Source organism: Atractosteus spatula, chromosome 12 (assembly GCF_055471065.1).
Source record: "Atractosteus spatula isolate fAtrSpa1 chromosome 12, fAtrSpa1.hap1, whole genome shotgun sequence".
NCBI lineage: Eukaryota > Metazoa > Chordata > Actinopteri > Semionotiformes > Lepisosteidae > Atractosteus > Atractosteus spatula.
Genome location: NC_142717.1, coordinates 11,766,709 through 11,787,192, shown reverse-complemented (window position 1 = coordinate 11,787,192; position 20,484 = coordinate 11,766,709). Strand labels below are relative to the sequence as shown.

General features: G+C 36.1%; 1 protein-coding gene across 1 annotated transcript in view; it reads left to right on the top strand.

Moving 5' to 3' along the window:
- The window catches only part of gabbr2 (gamma-aminobutyric acid (GABA) B receptor, 2), a 336,240-nt gene that overhangs the window by 301,207 nt on the left and 14,549 nt on the right, over positions 1-20,484 (top strand). Inside the window, exons 14-16 of the mRNA XM_088929017.1 lie at positions 16,646-16,756; positions 18,418-18,642; positions 19,674-19,856. Of these exons, the coding sequence (XP_088785143.1) occupies positions 16,646-16,756; positions 18,418-18,642; positions 19,674-19,856 (519 nt within the window). The remainder of the gene's footprint in view (positions 1-16,645; positions 16,757-18,417; positions 18,643-19,673; positions 19,857-20,484) is intronic.

The window sequence follows — 20,484 nt, the reverse complement described above, 5'->3', positions numbered from 1 at the left end:
GAACGTACAGTGCACCAATGGTGTGGAGAGACTGAGAAATCCTGGCATGAGCAATTTTTGATTGAATAGACTGAGATATGCAATGCTTCAGAGGAATACTGATAGAGAATTAAGTGAATACGAAACACATGTAAAACAGGCAATGGAATTCAAGTTAGTGAACAGTGAACATCAAAACCTCGCCCACATGAGATTGTGACTCTGTGGTGGGTAGCAGAAGATTCTGCAGAGACCCAGAAAGAGTAGCCTCAGGTGAACAGTGCTGACGTGGAAGCAGGATAGGAACTGGTAGTGAGTTTTCACTAACTCTGACATTTGCTAGAACTGAACAGGTGAGGATTCCTAGCAGCAACCCCTGGAGCTGGGGTCATGTATAGTGGGTTGAATACTTGACCAGAAATGGAGACAGAGCAAGGGGGGGTTGGAGGAAGAAAGCAGAATGAGTGAGATTAACGCAACTGGCGAAAAGGGGAGAAGAAGCCATCGCAGTTGAGGTCTAGGGAAGGCTGGCAACATCAGGAGAACTGAAAGAGGAGAGCAGAGAAATGGCAGGAGCAGGTACTGAGAGCTGGCTGTTCCAGTGGAGAATCTGAGGTTGAAGAACTGATTGTTCAAGAAGAGGCACGAAAGCAACAGCAGTCCTGTTTTGGAGGGGCAAAGGGAGTTTGAGGAACAACTGTTTTCAATGAGGCTGAAATGCAGAATGGTAGAAAAATTGCATTGAGAGTTGTGGGCCATAGACGAGTATTAATACGTAAGAGAATGGAAGTGTAAGAATTTGATCTCCTATCCAACATCTGTTAAATTACATAATCTGCATTCTGTCAGCACACGTTATCCTACAGTGTTGTCTATATCATCATGAGAATCTTATTTTTGTTGTGATCTGATTCGTACTCTTAAAAAAAAGAAGTCTTTGATACTAAATCAACTTGTGTTTTCTTTGGACAGACTTTTATTAAGGTTAATGTCTGCCACCTCTTTGAAAAGACACTAGTTCAATCAGAGAGGTGGTAAACAGCATAGCTCTGTAACAGCATGTCAAGAATTGCCTTAAGTCATTTCTTACATTTCTGAACCATTTAGCTCTTTACGGAGGTCAACAGATAGGCTGCCCCTGCAGGCCTTCCCAACTTGTGAGAAAATACATGTTACTTTACTGTATATGAGTCAGTCTGCTTGGCTGAATGTGATCACCTGCACACAAACAAGAGGATATATGTTATTTACACAGGGAATTTTACCAGCTAACATTAATAATAGTGTTACAGACCTGAATGTTAAAGAAAACGTCATATTAAACATTAAAACTGGAAGAGGAGCAAATTTTCCAACTCTTTGAATAATTCAATATGTGTGTTTTATAGAATTATAAACTGGGCATGTGTAAAAAATTAGGTTAAATGGGAAACGTATTTCCAAAAATTATATTTGCATTTCCAAAAATTATATCTGTCTCCACTGTTGCCCTCAATTTTTGCAACCCATTCACACATGTTCCTGTTCAGTCTGAATTATGATACTGAATTTGAATGTTTATTTCAGTGCTTTCTTTTTCTTAATGCTTACAAATGTTTGCTTTACATGGAATTCACAGGAAAACAAATGTATTTGGTAATATTTTCTCTTTCAGTTGACTTACAGTACAGTAACTTAGCATGGTGTGAAAACCGAGTTTTTCTAATTGAGTATTACAACCCAAGACCTATGTATGTCTGTGCAATAGATATTGATACAGTAGTACTGTATATCTACTGTAATTGGCTGATTGTATTTGATTAATCTGTTGTACTGTATTAAACAGTATATTGTATATATCATTTAGGTAGTTGAAAGATTACTACAGCAAAGTAATTAGCATCTCTGAACCGCAAACATTCATAATATAAGCTAATTCAATCATGTGAAATACAGAAAGGGGGACTGAATTTGTAATTATCATTAGGCTATCAAAACTATTCAGCAATAAGTAGCACCTTACAAATGTATTGCTTCAAAGTAAAAAGTAACGTTTTTAAACTACTTTCATAGTGAGTGAAGCAGTAATTATAGTCTAAATTAAGATGTTTGAGGAAACAAAAAGCTAAAGACAGAAAGCATCCACATAAAATTATCTTTATTCATGACATGTTTTTGAATATGGATGATGCATCTGAATACTAATTAATTTCATACCTTTACATAAAAATCCCAAGTTGTGAACTGCTGAATTATTACTTTAACATTTCCCTTGTCTCTAAAGTAGACATATTTAATAAGTACAGTCATGTATAAGTTTATAAGTACAGTAATTATCTGATTCAATGTTGAGAAACTTGTCAACAAAGTACAGTATATTATCATATATATATGGATAATATTTTTTCTCCACTTAATCAGAAATCATGTTTTAATAATTTTTACTCATTGTGAGGAAGAATAACAATGAAAGCACTAAACCTGAAGAAGATATTTTTTGTTATCATTATTATTGTTGCAATATTCATATTTCTCAATGTCACTTTTAATAGCTTGTAGGGGTGGTTGTTTGAAAGGATTTGTGAACTTAAGCAGATGCCAGTTTGAACCGACTCTTCTCTGGTTGGCTAGGTTTGGCTAGGCTTCAGGGAAAAAACCTTGTAGTTAAAAAAAAAAGCCAAGTAGATCCAAGTAGGTCACTGAGTCCCCCACAGCTGGAGAGGAAATGAGATCCCTTTAGCTCTAAGTGCATTAAAACTTAGCTAGTCTTTTAGCCCAAAGCTGGAGAACTTTAATGATCTGGCAACAACAAGGCAATAGAAACTTCATAATTCCCGTTGTGTCTTCTACAATTGCCTTAAGACCTGTAAATGTTGAGGTCTGCTTAGCTTTAGGTGTACAATTAAAAGACGAAAACAATGCAGTGTTTTAAGTCTTTAATTGTTACCGTATTTAATCACCACTTATCACTGTCAAAACTGTTACTCAGTGTAACATTTACACTGTGCACATAAAAGGTTGTATGATTTTTTTGTATTTTCTGTCTTTGTATTTTGTATGTTGTATGATTTTTCAAAAAACACAGTTTTGTGTGCTCTAGTTTAAACTGTAAATTAATGTTCCAAAGAGTAAGCTGCTTAATTTAGTAGTAGCAGTGTGCCTCTAATGCTTTAAGGGTCTCTCTAAAGACATTCATTGGAAAGAAACAACATTTGAGTCAATAGTCTGAAATGCTGAAGGAATGTTTGAAATCCTGAGTTGTTTCACTGGTATTGCTTGAGTACCACCGAACTTAAGTGTAGAGAGAGATAATGTAAACATTCATAGCAGATAACATAGCTCTGCAGCTGCATTATAAGTAGTAAATCTTGGCACTTTTTTTCTCCTTTGAATTCAGTTTCATTGCTCCTTATGGTGGTGTTGGGAACACAGTGAAAGTGCTTTAGCAGCACAGTATGTGTCTTTATGGAGGAGGAGGTGCTAAATACTTGTCTCCCTCAGTGAGAATAACTTCTAACCACGACAGTAATGAGTGAGAGTATACTGTTCGCTGTGAAAAATATTTTACACAGGCTGTATTAATGATCACTTACATGAGGGGAATTCCACAATACAGGTATAGTACCTTGTTATACAGGTACACTGCTTCCAACAGCATGTACCCATAATTCCTGACAAACTAATGGAAAACAGCAGTTTTAATTCTGGGATAAACTGGGCCTGAAGGACTGTATTGTATCTGCTATTTACGACTAGAACACAAGTCAGTTCCACTCAGGATTGATATGAGATTGACAGAATTCCAGATTACAGAGCACTCTCTAACAAGTGCAAAAATTACGCCTTGAACATAACGCATTCATGTGCCTAAGCTGAATTTTTTATTTGTTTATTGTTATTATTTTAAAATACTGCAAAACAACTGGCCACCATTACAGGTTACCATTGGTATTTATAAGAAGAAAAAGAAGAGAAGACTAGACAGTAGTCAAGAAGGAGCAATAGAGAGTAGACATTCAACACGTGAAGTAGAAAAGAAGCAGTCAACTAGCAGACAGGGGAAGAGAGCATGAAACAGACTGAAAAGGTACCATAATTTACTGTATACAGTGCCCTCCAGTTTTATTCAATCTCTGATTGAAATGGGAACAAAACATATCATAAAGCAGAATAAATTATGGATTGTCTTACTTGAAATAATATAATACTGTCATCAGAATAGTTATATTTACAGTAATTATAATTAAATTGCATGGTTCCAGTGGGACCATGAAGGTTATGTTTTATCTCCACTAGTTTATATATATTATAGTGTTTAATCCACCCTATATGAGGAAGTAGAAAAATTCCTTCACCCTTTGCTATTTATGCAAGACACTCATTCACTTTTTTGTGAAATTTCAGCTATTTTATTTAAATAAATTACTCAATCCTGGCAGATTGTATTTTGTAGTGCAAAACATAGCCTTTTAGCTTTAAGAATGTGCATCAACCGAATGCTAATGATGAGTGGGTCTAGTAGATTTATTATGCAAATATGGTGGATTGGCTACTATACCAGTAATGAATAGTTTACGATGAGTTGCTATGCTTGTGTTTTTGTAGATTGTGATCAATGAATTAAACTTTCCTAAATGCAAAGCTGTACAGTACAGGTATAAAGTGTGATTTTGTGACAGAAGACTTTACCTATTCTTTTGAGCAACACACCGTCTTGTTTATAATTTTATTACACTCTCACTGCTTTGAAAAGCAGTAGTGCTTTTCTAATAGTACCACTTTTGCATTAACATTAGAGAGAAAAGGTAAACTTCCACCTTTTCCTCATTTGAATTGTTTGTTCTTAAATAGCACAACACAACTGTCATCAGGCATTAAATGAGGACCATACCAAGAGCACTATTAGATATGACTTTTTCTGGCTGATAAGAACAGAACATTTTTGCTCAGGCAAAAGGGGGATTCTCAGAGCATGCGAGTGCTTCTGTGAAAGACCTGTATAGTGGAATTTCTCACCCTTTCAGACAGCAGACAGTAAATCAAAATAATATTTAGATTAATCACCCACCACATCCCTACAGCCATTTGTGCACAACCTCTAAATTTCACAGTCGTACATATAGGTCAGTCTGACCCTGGAGCAGGCGGCTTTCCAAAAGCACAACAAAGGCCTCGTCTTCACGTAATTGAACCACACTTAGCCACACAGAATAATACAATGTCTGTAATCAAATATCGAAAACCTAATATATGGCTCATCATTTAGCATAATAGCCAGATGTCATAACATTAAGGAGGAATTATAGAATGATGGAAATTAGTTTGGGGGTGCCTAAATCATTATTAGTTTATTTAACTGAGAGCTGAAAGATGACTTTCATGATATAAAGGCTGAAATACGCTCCTGCGAAATAGTCCATGAATAGAATAATATTTAAAAAAATTGTATTCAAAATTTTATCTGATGGCGATTTCTAGAAATGATTCTAGCTTAATCAAGGTAACTACTACCTACGTGATCATTATGATAGGGACCCTTTTACCACCACCATTGTGTAACCCCCACCTAGATGGTGTGACAGCAGCCAAAGTGCGCCAGTATACTCACCACACATCAGATCTCAGTGGGGAGGAGAGCAGAGTGATGAAGCCAATTCATAGAAGGGGGTTATTAGGAGACGATAAAGGTCAGGGGAAGATTTGGCCAGGATGCCGGGGTTATACTCCTACTATTTTTGAGAAACGCTCTAGGATTTTGAATAAGCACAGAGACTCAAAACCTTGGCTTTATGTCTCATCCAAAGGACAGAGTCTTTTCTACAGCATTTTTTCCCCATCACTATACTGGGGCATTAGGACCCACACAGACTGCAGGATGATCACTCCCTACTGGTCCCACTAACACCGCTTCCAGCAAGAGCCTAACCTTTCCCAGGAAAGGTATTCTCCCATCCAGGTACTGGCCAGGCTCACACCTGCTGAGCTTCAGTGGGGCTGCCAGTTTTGAGTTACAGGCAGGTTGATATAGCTGCTGGCTGTGCAGTCTTTGCTAATAGCCTTTTGTGTGATCTGCAATCTGCAAGACTGACGATCCGTCTACCTGTGCCTAATGTTTCCTGGAAAGGATCCAAGACACCATGACCCTAAATTGGATAAGTGGTTAAAGAAAGTGATGATAATAGCCCTTGTCTTCCAATGACTATCACCTCACTTGACTAATCATGATTTTGGTTTTTCTGATTACTCTTAGTTTCTACTTTATTCTTACTTATTTTGCCCCCTAGTGCTTAACAGAAATGATTGCGTGAGCTCTAGCATGTTGTTGGCAGTTTTTAAAACTGATGCAGTTACGCTGGTGTCTAATATGACTTTGGATAATTGTAATTATAACATAATTGTTCATATTTGGCCCATACATAATTTGCCTTTTTTTTGCATTCTTAGAATGTGCTATTTCAGAGAAAAGGGTCATCTCATTTTAAGCCAACCTTTTGACTTTAAAAATACTTAGTACTAAACCTGATTTTAAATAGTTATTGATAATCTCCTCATTAGAGCATTCTTTGGTGCTTAATTCTTAATTCACATAGATCACAGTACTGCATTAAGAACCTTAGATCATATTTTACTTATTCAGTTTGGATGTTTGACATCTTTAATTGTTAACAGTAATTCTTACTTTGTGGTTTTAGTTCTGATGTGAAGGAAATCTCCTGTTCCACACAGCTCAAAACTGGCCCTATGCTGTTTAGTATTAGTATATTTTCCCTTGGCTAAATCTTAAATTGCATGGTTGGTCTAAATTAGAATTTCCAGGTTAATGATTTTCACATCTACGGTATGTTCATGCCAAACCTGATACTCTGGTTACAGTTTCAGTTTCCTATAAATGCATTTCTGATATAAACCCTTTGACACAAAGTGACAAGTTTATCACAAATTGCTTCTTAATTTATGTACGCTTGATGTCAGCTTTTTGTGTTCCTGCCATCTGTTATGTAAAATCATTTGATGGAAATGTGCTTGAGTTTTTAATCAAAAACAAAGAATTTGTGAGAGCTTCTTTTGGACTGTTGGATTTTCATGCCCAGAAAATTGTAATGTTAATGACATCGTAGTCTGCATCCTAGTCTGTCTGCAGCAAAAAAAAATGCTCATTTTTTTCAAGGATTTCATGTTGTAATGCCTTACTTTCAATAGCTCCTAAAATAACAATTGATGAGCTGAAATACAGTATGTTCATAATCCAGCAGTACTGCATGTCCCAGTCAAGAAACCATCACTCCTGTCTTGGATTCCTTGCATTGGTTTGAAGTAGATTTTAATATAATAATAATAATAATAATAATAATAATAATAATAATAATAATAATAACAATAACATTACTTTATTAACCCTTTACAATTTCTTGCATTAGGAATTTGTCTTTTCGCATACCCCGGCTTGCTCTCCATGAGACACACAGACACACAGACAGGGAGAGAAGCTTGGGGTCAGAGCACAGGGTCTGCCATTGTACAGCGCCCCTGGAGCAGTTGGGGTTAAGGGCCTTGCTCGGGGGCCCAACGGAGTAGGATTTCTCTGCCGGCTGCGGGATATCCTCTTGATCATTTTGAAAGCTCTATACATCTTGTCTCTCCAACATGTAGCTGGTTATTCCTTTTACTACATGAGCTCAATTTAACTAACTCTAACTTAAGCATTCTCACACTCCTTCTATACTCTGGCCTTTTGTTGCTGTGTTCCAAAGCTCCAGAACTCTTTCCAAAAGAGGAAATCAAGGATTGGGTGCATTTATCTATAGCCTAAAAGCGTTCATTTTCAGAAAGTGTTCTTTTGTTATTGTTTTATTGGGATTGCTTCAGTATCAGCTTTGTATCTCGACTTTCTTTATGTTTAGTATGTACTGTAATGCAATTTTCATGTGTTATAATTAAATGATGATGATGATGATGATGACGGTGCAAGGTCTAATAGCCTTCAACTAGATTGAATGATGTGATAGTAAAAGTGATTACAAGATTGTATTCCAATAGGTAATGAACGTTTACTTAGCCAATGAAGTCCCCAAAGTACCCTACAGATTAAGACATTGGCACTTCTATTCAAATTTCTTTTGATCACATTTTTCATTTTTCTTGTTTATAACAATTTCTCTCTGCATGGATGCACCCTAATCTGCAATCACATAAACAGATGCTGTAAGTTAATTATAATTATGGTTTCTGTCTTTGAAACCTCACAATATACATAATTTACAGTGTACTGTACTGTATATGTTTGTGAAGGCAAGTACATATTTTGACCTAGCACTTTCAGATGCTACTACTTTTAATCCAAAATGCTTTAATTTCTGCTGCTGTTGCTTTTAGGGATTGAGGATGCATGTGGATCGAAAAGTCTTCAATACAATACGAACCAGTTTATTGCATGAAGTCCATATTGGATGTGACAAAGAAAGAAGTCTGAAAATACAATACTGCATCCCAGTAATCTCTAACTGAACTAACAGAACTGTTTCAATGTTTAATTAAAAGCAGGAGGTGTTAAGAAAAATATTCAGCCACAGCAGTTTGTCTGTTCTAATTTCCAAAGTGGAAATAATTATCGGTGTGAATTAAAATATTTTGCACTGGAGAAGATGGTCAGCAAACTCGTGCCCACAGCTGTATTTACTCTGCGGTGCTTCATTTGTAATTATCACTGGAGTGAACTGCAACACCCAGTATCTTTTCCCCAAATCAGTATATAACACAATGTGCTGGAACACAGATAGTTGTTAAGCTAAAAAAGAGCATACAATTAAGTTCCAAAATATCAGGATTTTAAATATTTTCATCCTTCAAATAGCATGTTCTGGCAGCTTTGGGTGTAGCTTTGGTACAGCTCCTGCTTTCCATACTGTTTTTCTAATGCCCCTGTGCCTGAATTGCTTTTTGCTGCATTTTGAATTCTATGCAAGTCTTTTGATCATCTGGATGAAGGACTTGATTTAATCTCCAAAGGATGCATACAGGAGTCTCTCTTTGCACACAAAGACACCGGCTTTTCAATTTGGAAATATGGGAACAACATAAAGAAGCTTTTAGGCCCAGACTCCAAAGATTCAGGTTAATAAATATCTGAAAAAAATCTTTACAGGAAAGTATGATAAAGGGCTAATAATACACCCATAATACTGAGCGGAAAGGCCTGTATGGTTACAATATAGTACTCTTTTTTTCAGAACAGCAGCTTCTATTTGCAAAAAAATCTTTTAAAAAAATATAGACATAGCATATATACTCAGGTTGCTCTCATTCAGTTTTTGTATATTCTGTATTATGTGAATAAAAATTAATTAGCTCTTGCCATTTCACAATTGTGAAAGACATCAGTCATAGACAGCTGTTTCACCATTGTTATGGCCAAGGTAATAAGGGCAAAACAGCTGCTTCTTGCTCCTAACTTCTTTCAAATAGAGGTTCTGCCCGCTAGACATATTTTGGGGTGAGAAAACATGCTGATTCTGTCTTACAAAGAACATCTCTTTTAGGAATCAAGAGAACAACTATATTCCTACACAATTCAGGTGCATTTTACTTAATTATGGCTTTATTTTTCCCTTTAATTGATGTGATAAAAGTAATCTAAACTAAAGTAGAGTCAGGGTGACCTATATTGATTTTAATTTAAGAAACAGCCTTTCCACTCCACATGTTTGGGAAAAATGGTGCGAATGAATAAGATATACTGTAATGAGATCTTGCAAGCCCTAAACCTGCTAGGATAGTAATGTTGTATCTCACAGGCATCTTCAGGTCAAGTGTGGAGTTAAGAGAAAATGGAGTAAAGGAAGTTCTTTGATGAATCTGGGGACACTTCAAGGCACCAATCAGGCAGATACATAGGGATGCAGATAATGGGCAAGAGGATTGGCAATTACGTTGCTCTTAGGGAGATATATTACAGTTTTTCTCACCAGTATGACCTGCTGAGATAATTCTTTTTCAGATTCTGGTTTCAGGTAACAGCTAGCACACACATCCTACCAAAGTCATAAAATCTAAGATTAATTGATCAGATTTACCATGATATGCCAGTCTGTGCTATTGCAAAAGTATGAGATAGTAAATCTCATCCTATTTTGCTATTCCAACACCTTTTCTCCCCTATACTAATCATGTCCTTTGGGTGGAAAGAATCTCTTAAGGAGGCGGTTTAAACATTGTAAAGATTGGTGTCACTCTGCAATAGCAAGCAAATTGTATTGCCTGAAGTTACTAGACTAGCAGTTAATGGTTTTTAGCAAAACGTATACATTTACGCCTCATCCCAGGAGAAATAAAATATATAAATCTTTTAAAATAAAGCTCAATAGCATGATGATTCTATAACAGCAGAATTCTGCTTGGGAGATATATTTTTTGTCAAGGAAAAGCACTGGAATCCATAGGTGTCCTTCCTAGTTTCATAATCATCTGCTGCTTGCTTGCTCCAGTGGTACAAAAAAAAAGCTTTGCCCCACAGTTGCTATTAGGAGTTTTCCAAAATTGTGAGCCTAAAAAAAGTTAATCTTCCTTGCTTGGGTAGTGCGGTGATTAACAGAATGAAGTGATGGAGAGCCCCTGTCAGATGGCTGATAGCTCACTCCTGTGTGCTGCCGCCTCTCTTCCCTCTGTGCTGCAGCAATGTGTGACATTGAGGGAATGGTCCATTTTCTCCCCATTTGTTTTCTTCATTTCACTCCTGGTTTGCAATTCCCTTTAGTAAACATGGCTGCTAACAGGGATACCTGGGCCTCCTGTGTCATGATCCTCGCCTTTTTTGGTGCTCCAATCCATCCACCACCTTCCTTTCCGGTCTTTCAACCTGCCTACTGCTCTAGCCATGGCGTCATGGCATCCTGAATTCCTCCATCACATTAAAAAGTTAACGTGTCTAGAGGTGATACAAGCTCAGGAACTTTGGTTTGCTAGACTCACAGATTGTTACCTGGTGATTATGGGGAAAAATACCAGAAAATGAAAAAAAGGCTGCTCAGTGCCAAACACCACATAGAGACGTATTTTTATAATACAGTACGTAAGATGCATCAATAAAGGCTGATTTGTAAAAATACAGCAAAAAAAGTACAATTTTCCTTGTCCTCTATTATCCCAATATAGAATAGCTTTAGCAATGATGTCAGACCATTGATGCAACCTAGAAAGCACACTGTATTTGTAGTGTTAAATCAAATGCGAAGACAAAGGCTGTGTTTGTAGTGTTAATATCAATGTTAATAAATTATGCTGTAGTAGTGGGTGTTATGTCCTTTAAAGATGCTGAAGACCAGGCTTTTTGTTTTTAAATGTCAATTAATGATGTTGAATTGCACACTCCATTTTTTTTTTCATTTGTACTATATCCTGTCATGCTGTCTTAAACAAGTATCCCCATGGCAACTATTGAATATCTTCCAAGTATGGCAACAGCAAATGTTTGTAATTCTGGCAAGGTAGTAATAGAAAAATTCTGGAATACTTTTAAATAACAGTGCGAATATAGATCAAATTAAGATCGCTTTTTTCCACTCGATTTCAAAGTTACCTTTGAGGAGAAGGATTTATTTTTACAATGCATTTGAAACTAAGAAATTATTACTATTATAAAATTAATCGTAGAATGGTGTATTGTATAATCTTTAGACTCTATTATTACTGTAAAAAAATTAGGAAAATTTGATTATAACTAGTTCAATTTCATATATGACTAGCAGATAAATATAACAACTCTTGCAACGTTTTAAAAGGATATTGCTTCTAATATTGTGTTGGGATGCACTTGTAAAAAATAAGATTTTTAAATGACTTAGCATGACTGTTTTTGGACACAACTAAACTTTAATGAAAGGTTCTTTATGGTCAGGGCCACCATAACCATAACAAACCCGTATTAAGTGGTAATTAAAAAACATACAGTTTCTATTACAACTGCTAAATCTGAAATAAAAAATCTTCACCTGTCTCCAAAGACACCATATTTTACATTTGTTTTCAGGGGATTCTGTAAAATCTGTAGTAATTTTGTTATGATTATGTTAAGAGTATAATCAAGCAGTTGTGTATGACAAATTTTAACAATATCACAATATCTATCAAGTAAGTACCAGACATTGCAGTGTGCTTTTAAAAACAGCAATACAAAAATGTGTTTTATACTGTATACATGTATTTTGTCATTCTGTAATTCTGGTTTTGTTTCAAGTGTTTATAATTGAAAGTGTGTAGAAAAGTTTGGTGAAACCTTCAATTACAGTATATCATTATAGCATGAAAGCAAATCTACTGTACAATACAACTACATAAACATGATTTATTTCAAATTACAATGCAGATTGTAATAGGATAGAATTTAAAGAAGCACAAAAATACATATACTGTAATCACAGCAGCCAAATGTCTTCAGATCACCAGAAGAAATCTGGAGGTTGGCTAACAGTTTGATATCAAAGAACTTCATATCATGGAGTTTAGAAGCTACTATATTTATCTTCTCTCACACCAGGTGGTTCCCACAAGATTCCATTAGGATACTGCTCCGTCTGTTGCTTGTCCTAGATTGTTTCTGCTTCCTCTAATAGAATTAAAATCTGTTGTAGGCAGAAAAATGACTCCTTCATCAAAAGTGTCGGTTTCATTTTCAAATAAGGACTAATAAAAGAATCCCTGGATGTTGGAGTACCTCATATGACTAAATATCTGTTTACAATTAAGAATATGTTTATCATTAATTTTGTTTCCTTACAGTTGATCACCCAAAAAAACGTGAATGTGATCATCTTGACTGCAAAATACTCTAACCAACAAACAGATTTACTTCAATGAAACATCCTGTAAAATAATAGTTCTACTAATGTGCATGTTCATTTAAACCACATACTATATATTTAGATTAAAGACTTTACTAATGTGCAGAAGTAGTCACACTTTTTTATTATTTGAAAGCCAGTACACATGGAAATGATCTACATCAGAACCAGAAGGTTAGAATGAAGAATATTTGGTAAAGTGCCCAAAGTCTATTTGTTTTTATGTCAAAATGGAATGAAATTGTATCTTACATGGTGTCCTATCTGATATAAAAGTTGCAATATCTCCCTTTCTGTTTCTCCCCCCCCCCCACCCCCACAAAAAAATAATAAGCATTGAATTGTTCCAGTTTTTATATGTGTAGTCTATTGCATAGGCAATTTTCACATGTAAAAGAACACTCTTCCTTTGCCTTTAAGGCAAGTTTCTTTTTGTTAATCCCGAGCTTTTTATAGCACTCGGTTGATGCAGAGCAGCTGTCTCAAGGCATCTGTTTGACTCCTTCTGGTAACACATCTTTACAGTAGGTAGGATTGGTAAGATGACTGGTTCCTAGGTCACCTTATTTAAACATGACTGCATCACAGTTTTCATCACAGGGTTTTCTCCCAAACCTCAACACACTACAAAAGTCAGCTTTGTTTTTATCCTATGACTCAAAGCTAGCACTTTTTAAAGAGCTTAATATCTGCCTGTAAAAGGGTTTCCAATAAAAAGAATCATCTTCTGGGCAATCAGCAATAATGCTGCCCACTTAATACTGTAGGTAAGGTGACATGTGGAGAAACAATTTAAGGGCAGCTAAGTTCACTAGTGGTACTGTAATTGTTGTCTAACTGGTATTTAGAAAAGTAGTAGTGGAACATATTTTGAAAAACATGTTTTATTTGTCTCAAAAATAAATTTGCAGGTAAAATGAGGCTGGATGAAGGCTAGATGGTAGAAAAAGGTTTCCCCTGAGAAAAATCTTAAAATGCCTTGTGACTCACTGATTATACAGATAATTCATTTGAAGCAGCTGTGATGAAGAAAGCTACTTTTCCCTGGTGGTCCTTGGTGTTGTGGAATGTAACACTATCTCATTAAAGAAACTAAAACTGTGATCAATAGCAGTTAAATGATTTAAACTTTCTCGCTGAATACTATATCTCTGTATGCCCACACGTAGGTGACAAGAAACCATTAGCAGCTATTGCTACAAATCTTTAGCACACATTTTTTAATGAGTGGGATCACATAATGTATAATTATTTAGCTGTGCCATATGGACCTGAAGTAGCGATTGTCACAAGGACCAAATCACAAATCTTTGTTCAGTGGCAGTATTACAGTATCTAAGTGTATTACGTTTGTGTAGTGGGTGCAAAAAGCCTCAAATTATTTATTGTATTCTACTATTTCAGGTGAAGAACCCTTAATGAAAATACAAGGACAAAACATATCAAACATCTGAAAAATAATACTAAGGATACTACACTGTAGTTCCCAATCTTTTTAGTAATTTTCCTCTTCTTGTAGAGGAAACAGAACTTTCCAACACCCATTCAATCAGCATTGCTATGCCTTTGGTTCTAAAGAAGAAATAGTAAGTGTACGCAACACAATTAATTATTACAATTCACAGTGAAAACTTGCCCAGAGATTTCCTAAAGCATCTGTTATATCCTTTTACACATTTCCCTCAATATTCATCCAGTAAAAAAAATGTCCTGCTGCATATGAGAGCACTCTCCAACAGGTCATGATTGTAATTGAGAATTTGTTCTCAATTGATTTATCTGGTCAAATAAAGGATTATTCCATACAAAGGGTTGTGGAAATCTAGAATGGGCAACCCTGTCATGTTTTTGAAGCAGGAGCTTCATTTAAAAACAGCTGGATGCGAACCTCACTTCAGTTATTAACATACATTATATATTTAATACAGACATTATATATTTTTCTTGATTAGTTTACGGTCTGAGCTTGGTGATATACTGTAGATAACCAGCAACTCTTGAAGCCTACTATTTAGTCCCATTATAGATTACACTTCTTGATAAAAATGTTAGTCATTTTTGTGGCAGAAAGTTGTGCTAGGAGGATGGCATTTTGATTTAGATGAGTTGGTAATATTAATTGACTAAAATTATTAACCTAATAAAAAGTTGTCAGGTTGACTCCCTAATAACAACCCAACACTGGGTAGTCTGTACAGTTTGTAATTTATCCGATATCTGTAGTTTCCTTTAATGGAGTGAAATTACTTATCATATTTAATCTGAGGAGAGGAAGCAACAAGGATGACCAACACTGATTGCTCTGTCATACAGTTATTGAAAAAGTCTGTCTTTACTGGATCAGTGTGTTAAGAATTATTGTCTTCCTTTATTTAATTAGATAAGTTAATTGAAAAGAAATGTTCATTAACAAATTTGTAAATGTAGAAATTCTCATTGAAGACAATTTGGAGCAGGTAATATAGCAATTTACTAGAGCATTTTCACCTGGGTATCTTGGTCAAGGATATAACAGAAGCCTCCCATGATTAGAACCAATGATCCATAAGCTTTATCAGTGTTATATAACTTCACGAATGTAGCAAGATATTGTCTGTGAAAGGCCACTTAAAAACACAAATCTTTCAGTGCCATGTAGAGCTCAAGTAGCACAATTTGTGGTAGAATATCACAGGCAAAATGTTTCTAGGATGCATCTCATTTGTTGCGGTTTAAGCAATTAAGTGTTCACACATCCAAGCAAAGACATTTTTCTACAGAAAACTGTTCGAACAGCATGGCAGCATGAATTATTACCACACATTTAGTCATTAGCGAGTTCTCTGTGATTACACTCTCTAAGCCTAGAGCAGAAGTGCATTCCTAGACCATTTCATTTCACACAGTGCATTTTGACTGCTTTAAAAACAACACAAGACGCAGATGGAACATTAGAAAATGATGATGTGACAATGAAACAGCCACAGAGGCCCCACAGCAAAAACCAGGGGGCAGAGAGATGCTTTTAAACTGAAAGGAATTCTCCAGCTGAGTAGCTTAGACAGTACATATACAGTATTTATAAATCTCAGTGGTTGGTTCCATTTGATTTGTGTATCTGTGGCCATTTTTATCATCTTTGATGTCATTTCTAGAAAGGTTTCATCAACCTACAAGGCAGGTATCAATATTTTTCTCAGGTCATAATCATTTAATACGTGCAGGATTATTTTCCATTTTTTATGTGTCTCTATACTTTCCAAACATGAGACAGCATAGGAAGGGTCTGAATACTTTCAGAAAACACTTTATATTGAACTAAGAACATACTCTTAATGTTCATGTTTATGGTCTAACCACTTTTCAGCCTGGTTTTCCATTATAACTCTTTAAAGAAGAAAGAGCTAGACACCATTCCTGTGTAGAAAATATCTATAGGAAGCTTTGTATGCTATTGTTGCTATTCATTTGTTGAAAATGGTTACTTAGCTTTTTATGAGAATTTAATTTCATTTAGCTCTCATGAAAACTGAGCATGATTTTTATGGAATGTGTCAAAATTGTTTTCTTGAAACCGAAGCTTTAATATTGCTTGTGTAGCCAACGAATGAGTATGTTGGCATTAATGGGTAATCCATGAGATTTTGAAAGATATAAAACAATATTTTTAGTGCAGAGGAGAAGTAATTATTTAATGAATACACGTTTCAAAAATAGGGTCTAAAGTTCTAAAGATTCATGATAAAGAAGAAGAGGAAATGGGAAAATTAACTTTTTAATTCCTAGAAAAAACACCAAAGGAATTATATTTCTCAGCGGTGACAGACTGGCTTATGTGGCATCTGATTCTTTGCCTTTCTCTTGGTCTCTTACAGGCAGATCCTCAGGGACGAGATATTGCAATCCGTCCATTCCTGGAACACTGTGAAAACACTCATATGACCATCTGGCTTGGAATCGTCTATGCCTATAAAGGGCTACTCATGGTAAATACATTAAAAGTGTACTTTCACCATGAACAGTACTGCTTAGGCATGCAGAGATGAGCATGATTTGCCATCTGGTATCATTATTTTTGTACAAGAGGGAAAAATGGACTCCTTTTGTTAAACAATTAGCAATTAAATTCCCTTTTGCTTCAAGAATGTCAGCTTCTCTAATTGACAAGTTTACAATTGAAACATAAGTTAAATTTCATAGTGTAGTTCTGCACAAATACATAATTGTATTGCTAAGTGTGTACATGATTGCTAAGTATACACACATAAACTGACCATTTATTACCACTAATAAAGAATATAGCATACTAAGCAAGGCATTGGAAAGTGCATTGCACATCATTGTTAAAATATAATCAACAAATAGTGTAACAATCGAGAACAAATATGCTTCATAACTAATTCTTCCTATTCTGTCATTTCTAATGTTTCTGCCTTAGATTATTTAACATACAGTAGGCCACAAATACTCAGTTGTCTTCCCTGCTTTTAAAAGTCATTCTTGTGAGCATATTGTAAAAACATTTTTTTTTCCTTTTCACTTGCACAGAGTCTCAAGTTTTTACTCAAACATGACCTTCCGATGTAATATGTCATCCTCTGGGGGCTCCTCAGTTTTTCAAGAAGTAAAGGCTCTCACTCCAACGGCAGAGTGGGCTCTAAATTTGAGACTTTGCAAATTTGAGTGAAGTTATTGTACTAACCAATTGTGCACAATTGACTGACTGCCCTCAGTTAGCCAAATTGTGACCCCAGCGTGCCTAAAGGCTACTGGTGATATCAGTGAGGGACACGCCTCTCCTCAGACTAGCATTTAATCATCAATGCACAGTCTATAGAATGCCAAAACAGGAAAATGAATCAGTGGGTGGAATGGGTCAGAGAAACTTGTCTGCAGATCCTCATTCTCATTGTGATGGTACAGGTGGTGTCACTGTAACCCAAAACACAGAGACACGATTGGTGACTCTAAATTAATATAAAAATGTGACATCTCTCAAAGTGTGTCAGAAGTATACTTGAAATACGCAGAGCCAATTAACTTAAACTGTAAATAATTCAGGTTACCATTCCAGCAGCAGTCAAGGGAATACTAGTCTTAAAATAAACTTGGACACACATGCCTGGAAGCCACTGAATCATTATAAACCAAGCTGCAGAATGAATTTCATAATTTCCCCTAATCACGGTGTGATTCACTTAAGGCGGTGTTTAACTGAAAATTATTTTATTATCCTGTTGACAGACGTCTTTCAAAGCCATTTGTACATTTTAACCTCAGTAGGAGGCTTCATAACTAATTTACAGTACTTGCATTTTCTCTTATTAAATTCTCAAGCAATGTGGAAGCTTCCACTACAGTCCTTTTATGTTCAGTCCATTACACTGCTGTACTGGACTGGAGGATGCACTGGTAAAGCAAACCCTATACAGTATGTATATTTTTAAACCATGTGTACATTTCTGAGACTTCATTTGAATGGAAATCTCAGATCTTTTTTTTTGTTTTCCCAACAGTATATTATGGATAAAATTGGTAGATTGTAACTCGACTTCCAAATCAATATGTGCTCTTCATATCATCATGAAGATAACTTGTAAAATTATTTTTTCCAATCGTACTCACTGATATTTTCTTTTTCTACCAGTTATTTGGGTGTTTTTTGGCCTGGGAGACGAGAAATGTAAGCATCCCTGCCTTGAACGACAGCAAGTACATCGGAATGAGTGTATATAACGTGGGAATCATGTGTATCATCGGAGCAGCAGTCTCATTCCTGACGCGTGACCAACCCAATGTGCAATTCTGCATAGTGGCTCTTGTCATCATCTTCTGCAGTACTATTACGCTGTGCTTAGTGTTTGTGCCAAAAGTAAGTGCAATAACATCTCAACCTGTTTTTTTTTATTCTAATAATGACAAACTGAACAATTCCACTTTATTCACTTGGGACCACCTAGTTACCTGTTGTTTTTTTTTTGCCAGGCTTTATATCTGTTTCTGCTTTACAAGACAATGATATACCATATACTTCATTTTGCTATTTGAGCAAAAGTTTATAGGGATGTGAAGGAAAATACGATTCATTATTTAACAACCTTTGTTTTTTCACAAAATCAGATATAACAATAACAATTGCTCACACTATATAGCGCTTTTATGGACACTCCACTCAAAGCGCTTTACAGGTAATGGGGACTCCCCTCCACCACCACCAAATGCAGCCCCACATGGATGATGTGGCGGCAGCCATAGAGCACCAGTGAGCTCTCCACACACCAGCTACTAGTGGGGAAGAGAGCAGAGTGATGAAGCCAATTCATAGATGGGGATTATTAGGAGACCATGATTGGTAAAGGCCAATGGGAAATTTGGCTGGGACAACACCTCTTCTCTTTTCGAGAAACACCCTGGGATTTTTTTTTCAATAACCACAGAGAGCTAGGACCTCAGTTTTACATCTCATCCGTGAGTGCCCCCTGCTGGCTCCACTAACACCACTTCCAGCAGCAACCTTTGTTTTTCCCAGGAGGTCTCATGTCCAGGTACTGGCCAGGGTCACACCTACTTGGCTTCAGTGGGTTGCCAGTTGTGAGCTGCAGGGTGATACGGCTGCTGGCAACGCTCTGTAGTATGTGAATTTGAACCAGACCCTCACCGACTGCAGACTAGTCTGTGGATTTGAACTCGAACCCTCATCAACTGCAAATATATGATTCTGGACAAAACAATTGGATATGCAACACTTTTTATTGTTTTAAAAGATAGCATTTGTAACAAACACTCAATGGAAATTTCTAAGGGGCATGTAAACGTGCAGCAGTACACTACGCTACTAATAAAAATAATTTATATTATTAACAAATAATTGAAGACATCTTTTTTCTCCTTTGCCCACTATAGCTAATAACATTGCGGACAAATCCAGATGCTGCCACTCAGAACAGGAGGTTCCAGTTTACCCAGAACCAGAAGAAAGAGGATTCAAAGACTTCGACTTCTGTTACCAGTGTCAACCAGGCCAACACATCTCGGTTAGATGGACTGCAAACAGACAACCACCGGTTAAGGATGAGGATAACAGAGGTTACCTTCTTTTTTTAAAAAAATGCAGTGCACAGGAAGCATCCAGATGTGATAATGTGCCATATTTAAATTAATGTTTTATAAGATAACTCCACATGAAGCAGCTTTGTTGGGAGGAAATAGTTAAAATAAGCAAAGTTCTTAATTGTTCAAAAGGTTGTTCTAAAGAAACTGCTAAAAACTGCTTAAAGTATTTAAATATAGAATTCAGTTCAACTAAAACCAATGAATAATGCACAGTCATTGTCTTGCAGAACATGTACACCTGGTTTTGACAGAAGTAGGCTGCCATAATATATCACAGATTTTATTGAAAATATAACAGTATCTCTTTGAGTCGTGGCAAAACTCATTGGCGTAAAAGCAATTGTTTGGCAAGTTGCAGCAACTGCAGCAACCTTTAAACAAAAAAGTGTGCAGGGACAAAATTCTAAGTATAAATGCCACAAGTGAAGTAAAAAAACAGCTGGATGGACTCAGCTGATGTAATTGTCATTCCAAACTGGGTGCCTGTTGTGAGTATTGGCAATGCTGAGTCTACATTCTCTGAATCCTGTCCATTAATTAGTAGATTTGACATTTGGATATACTTTTTACTATTAAAGATGTTCCAGTTTGTCTTCAGTCC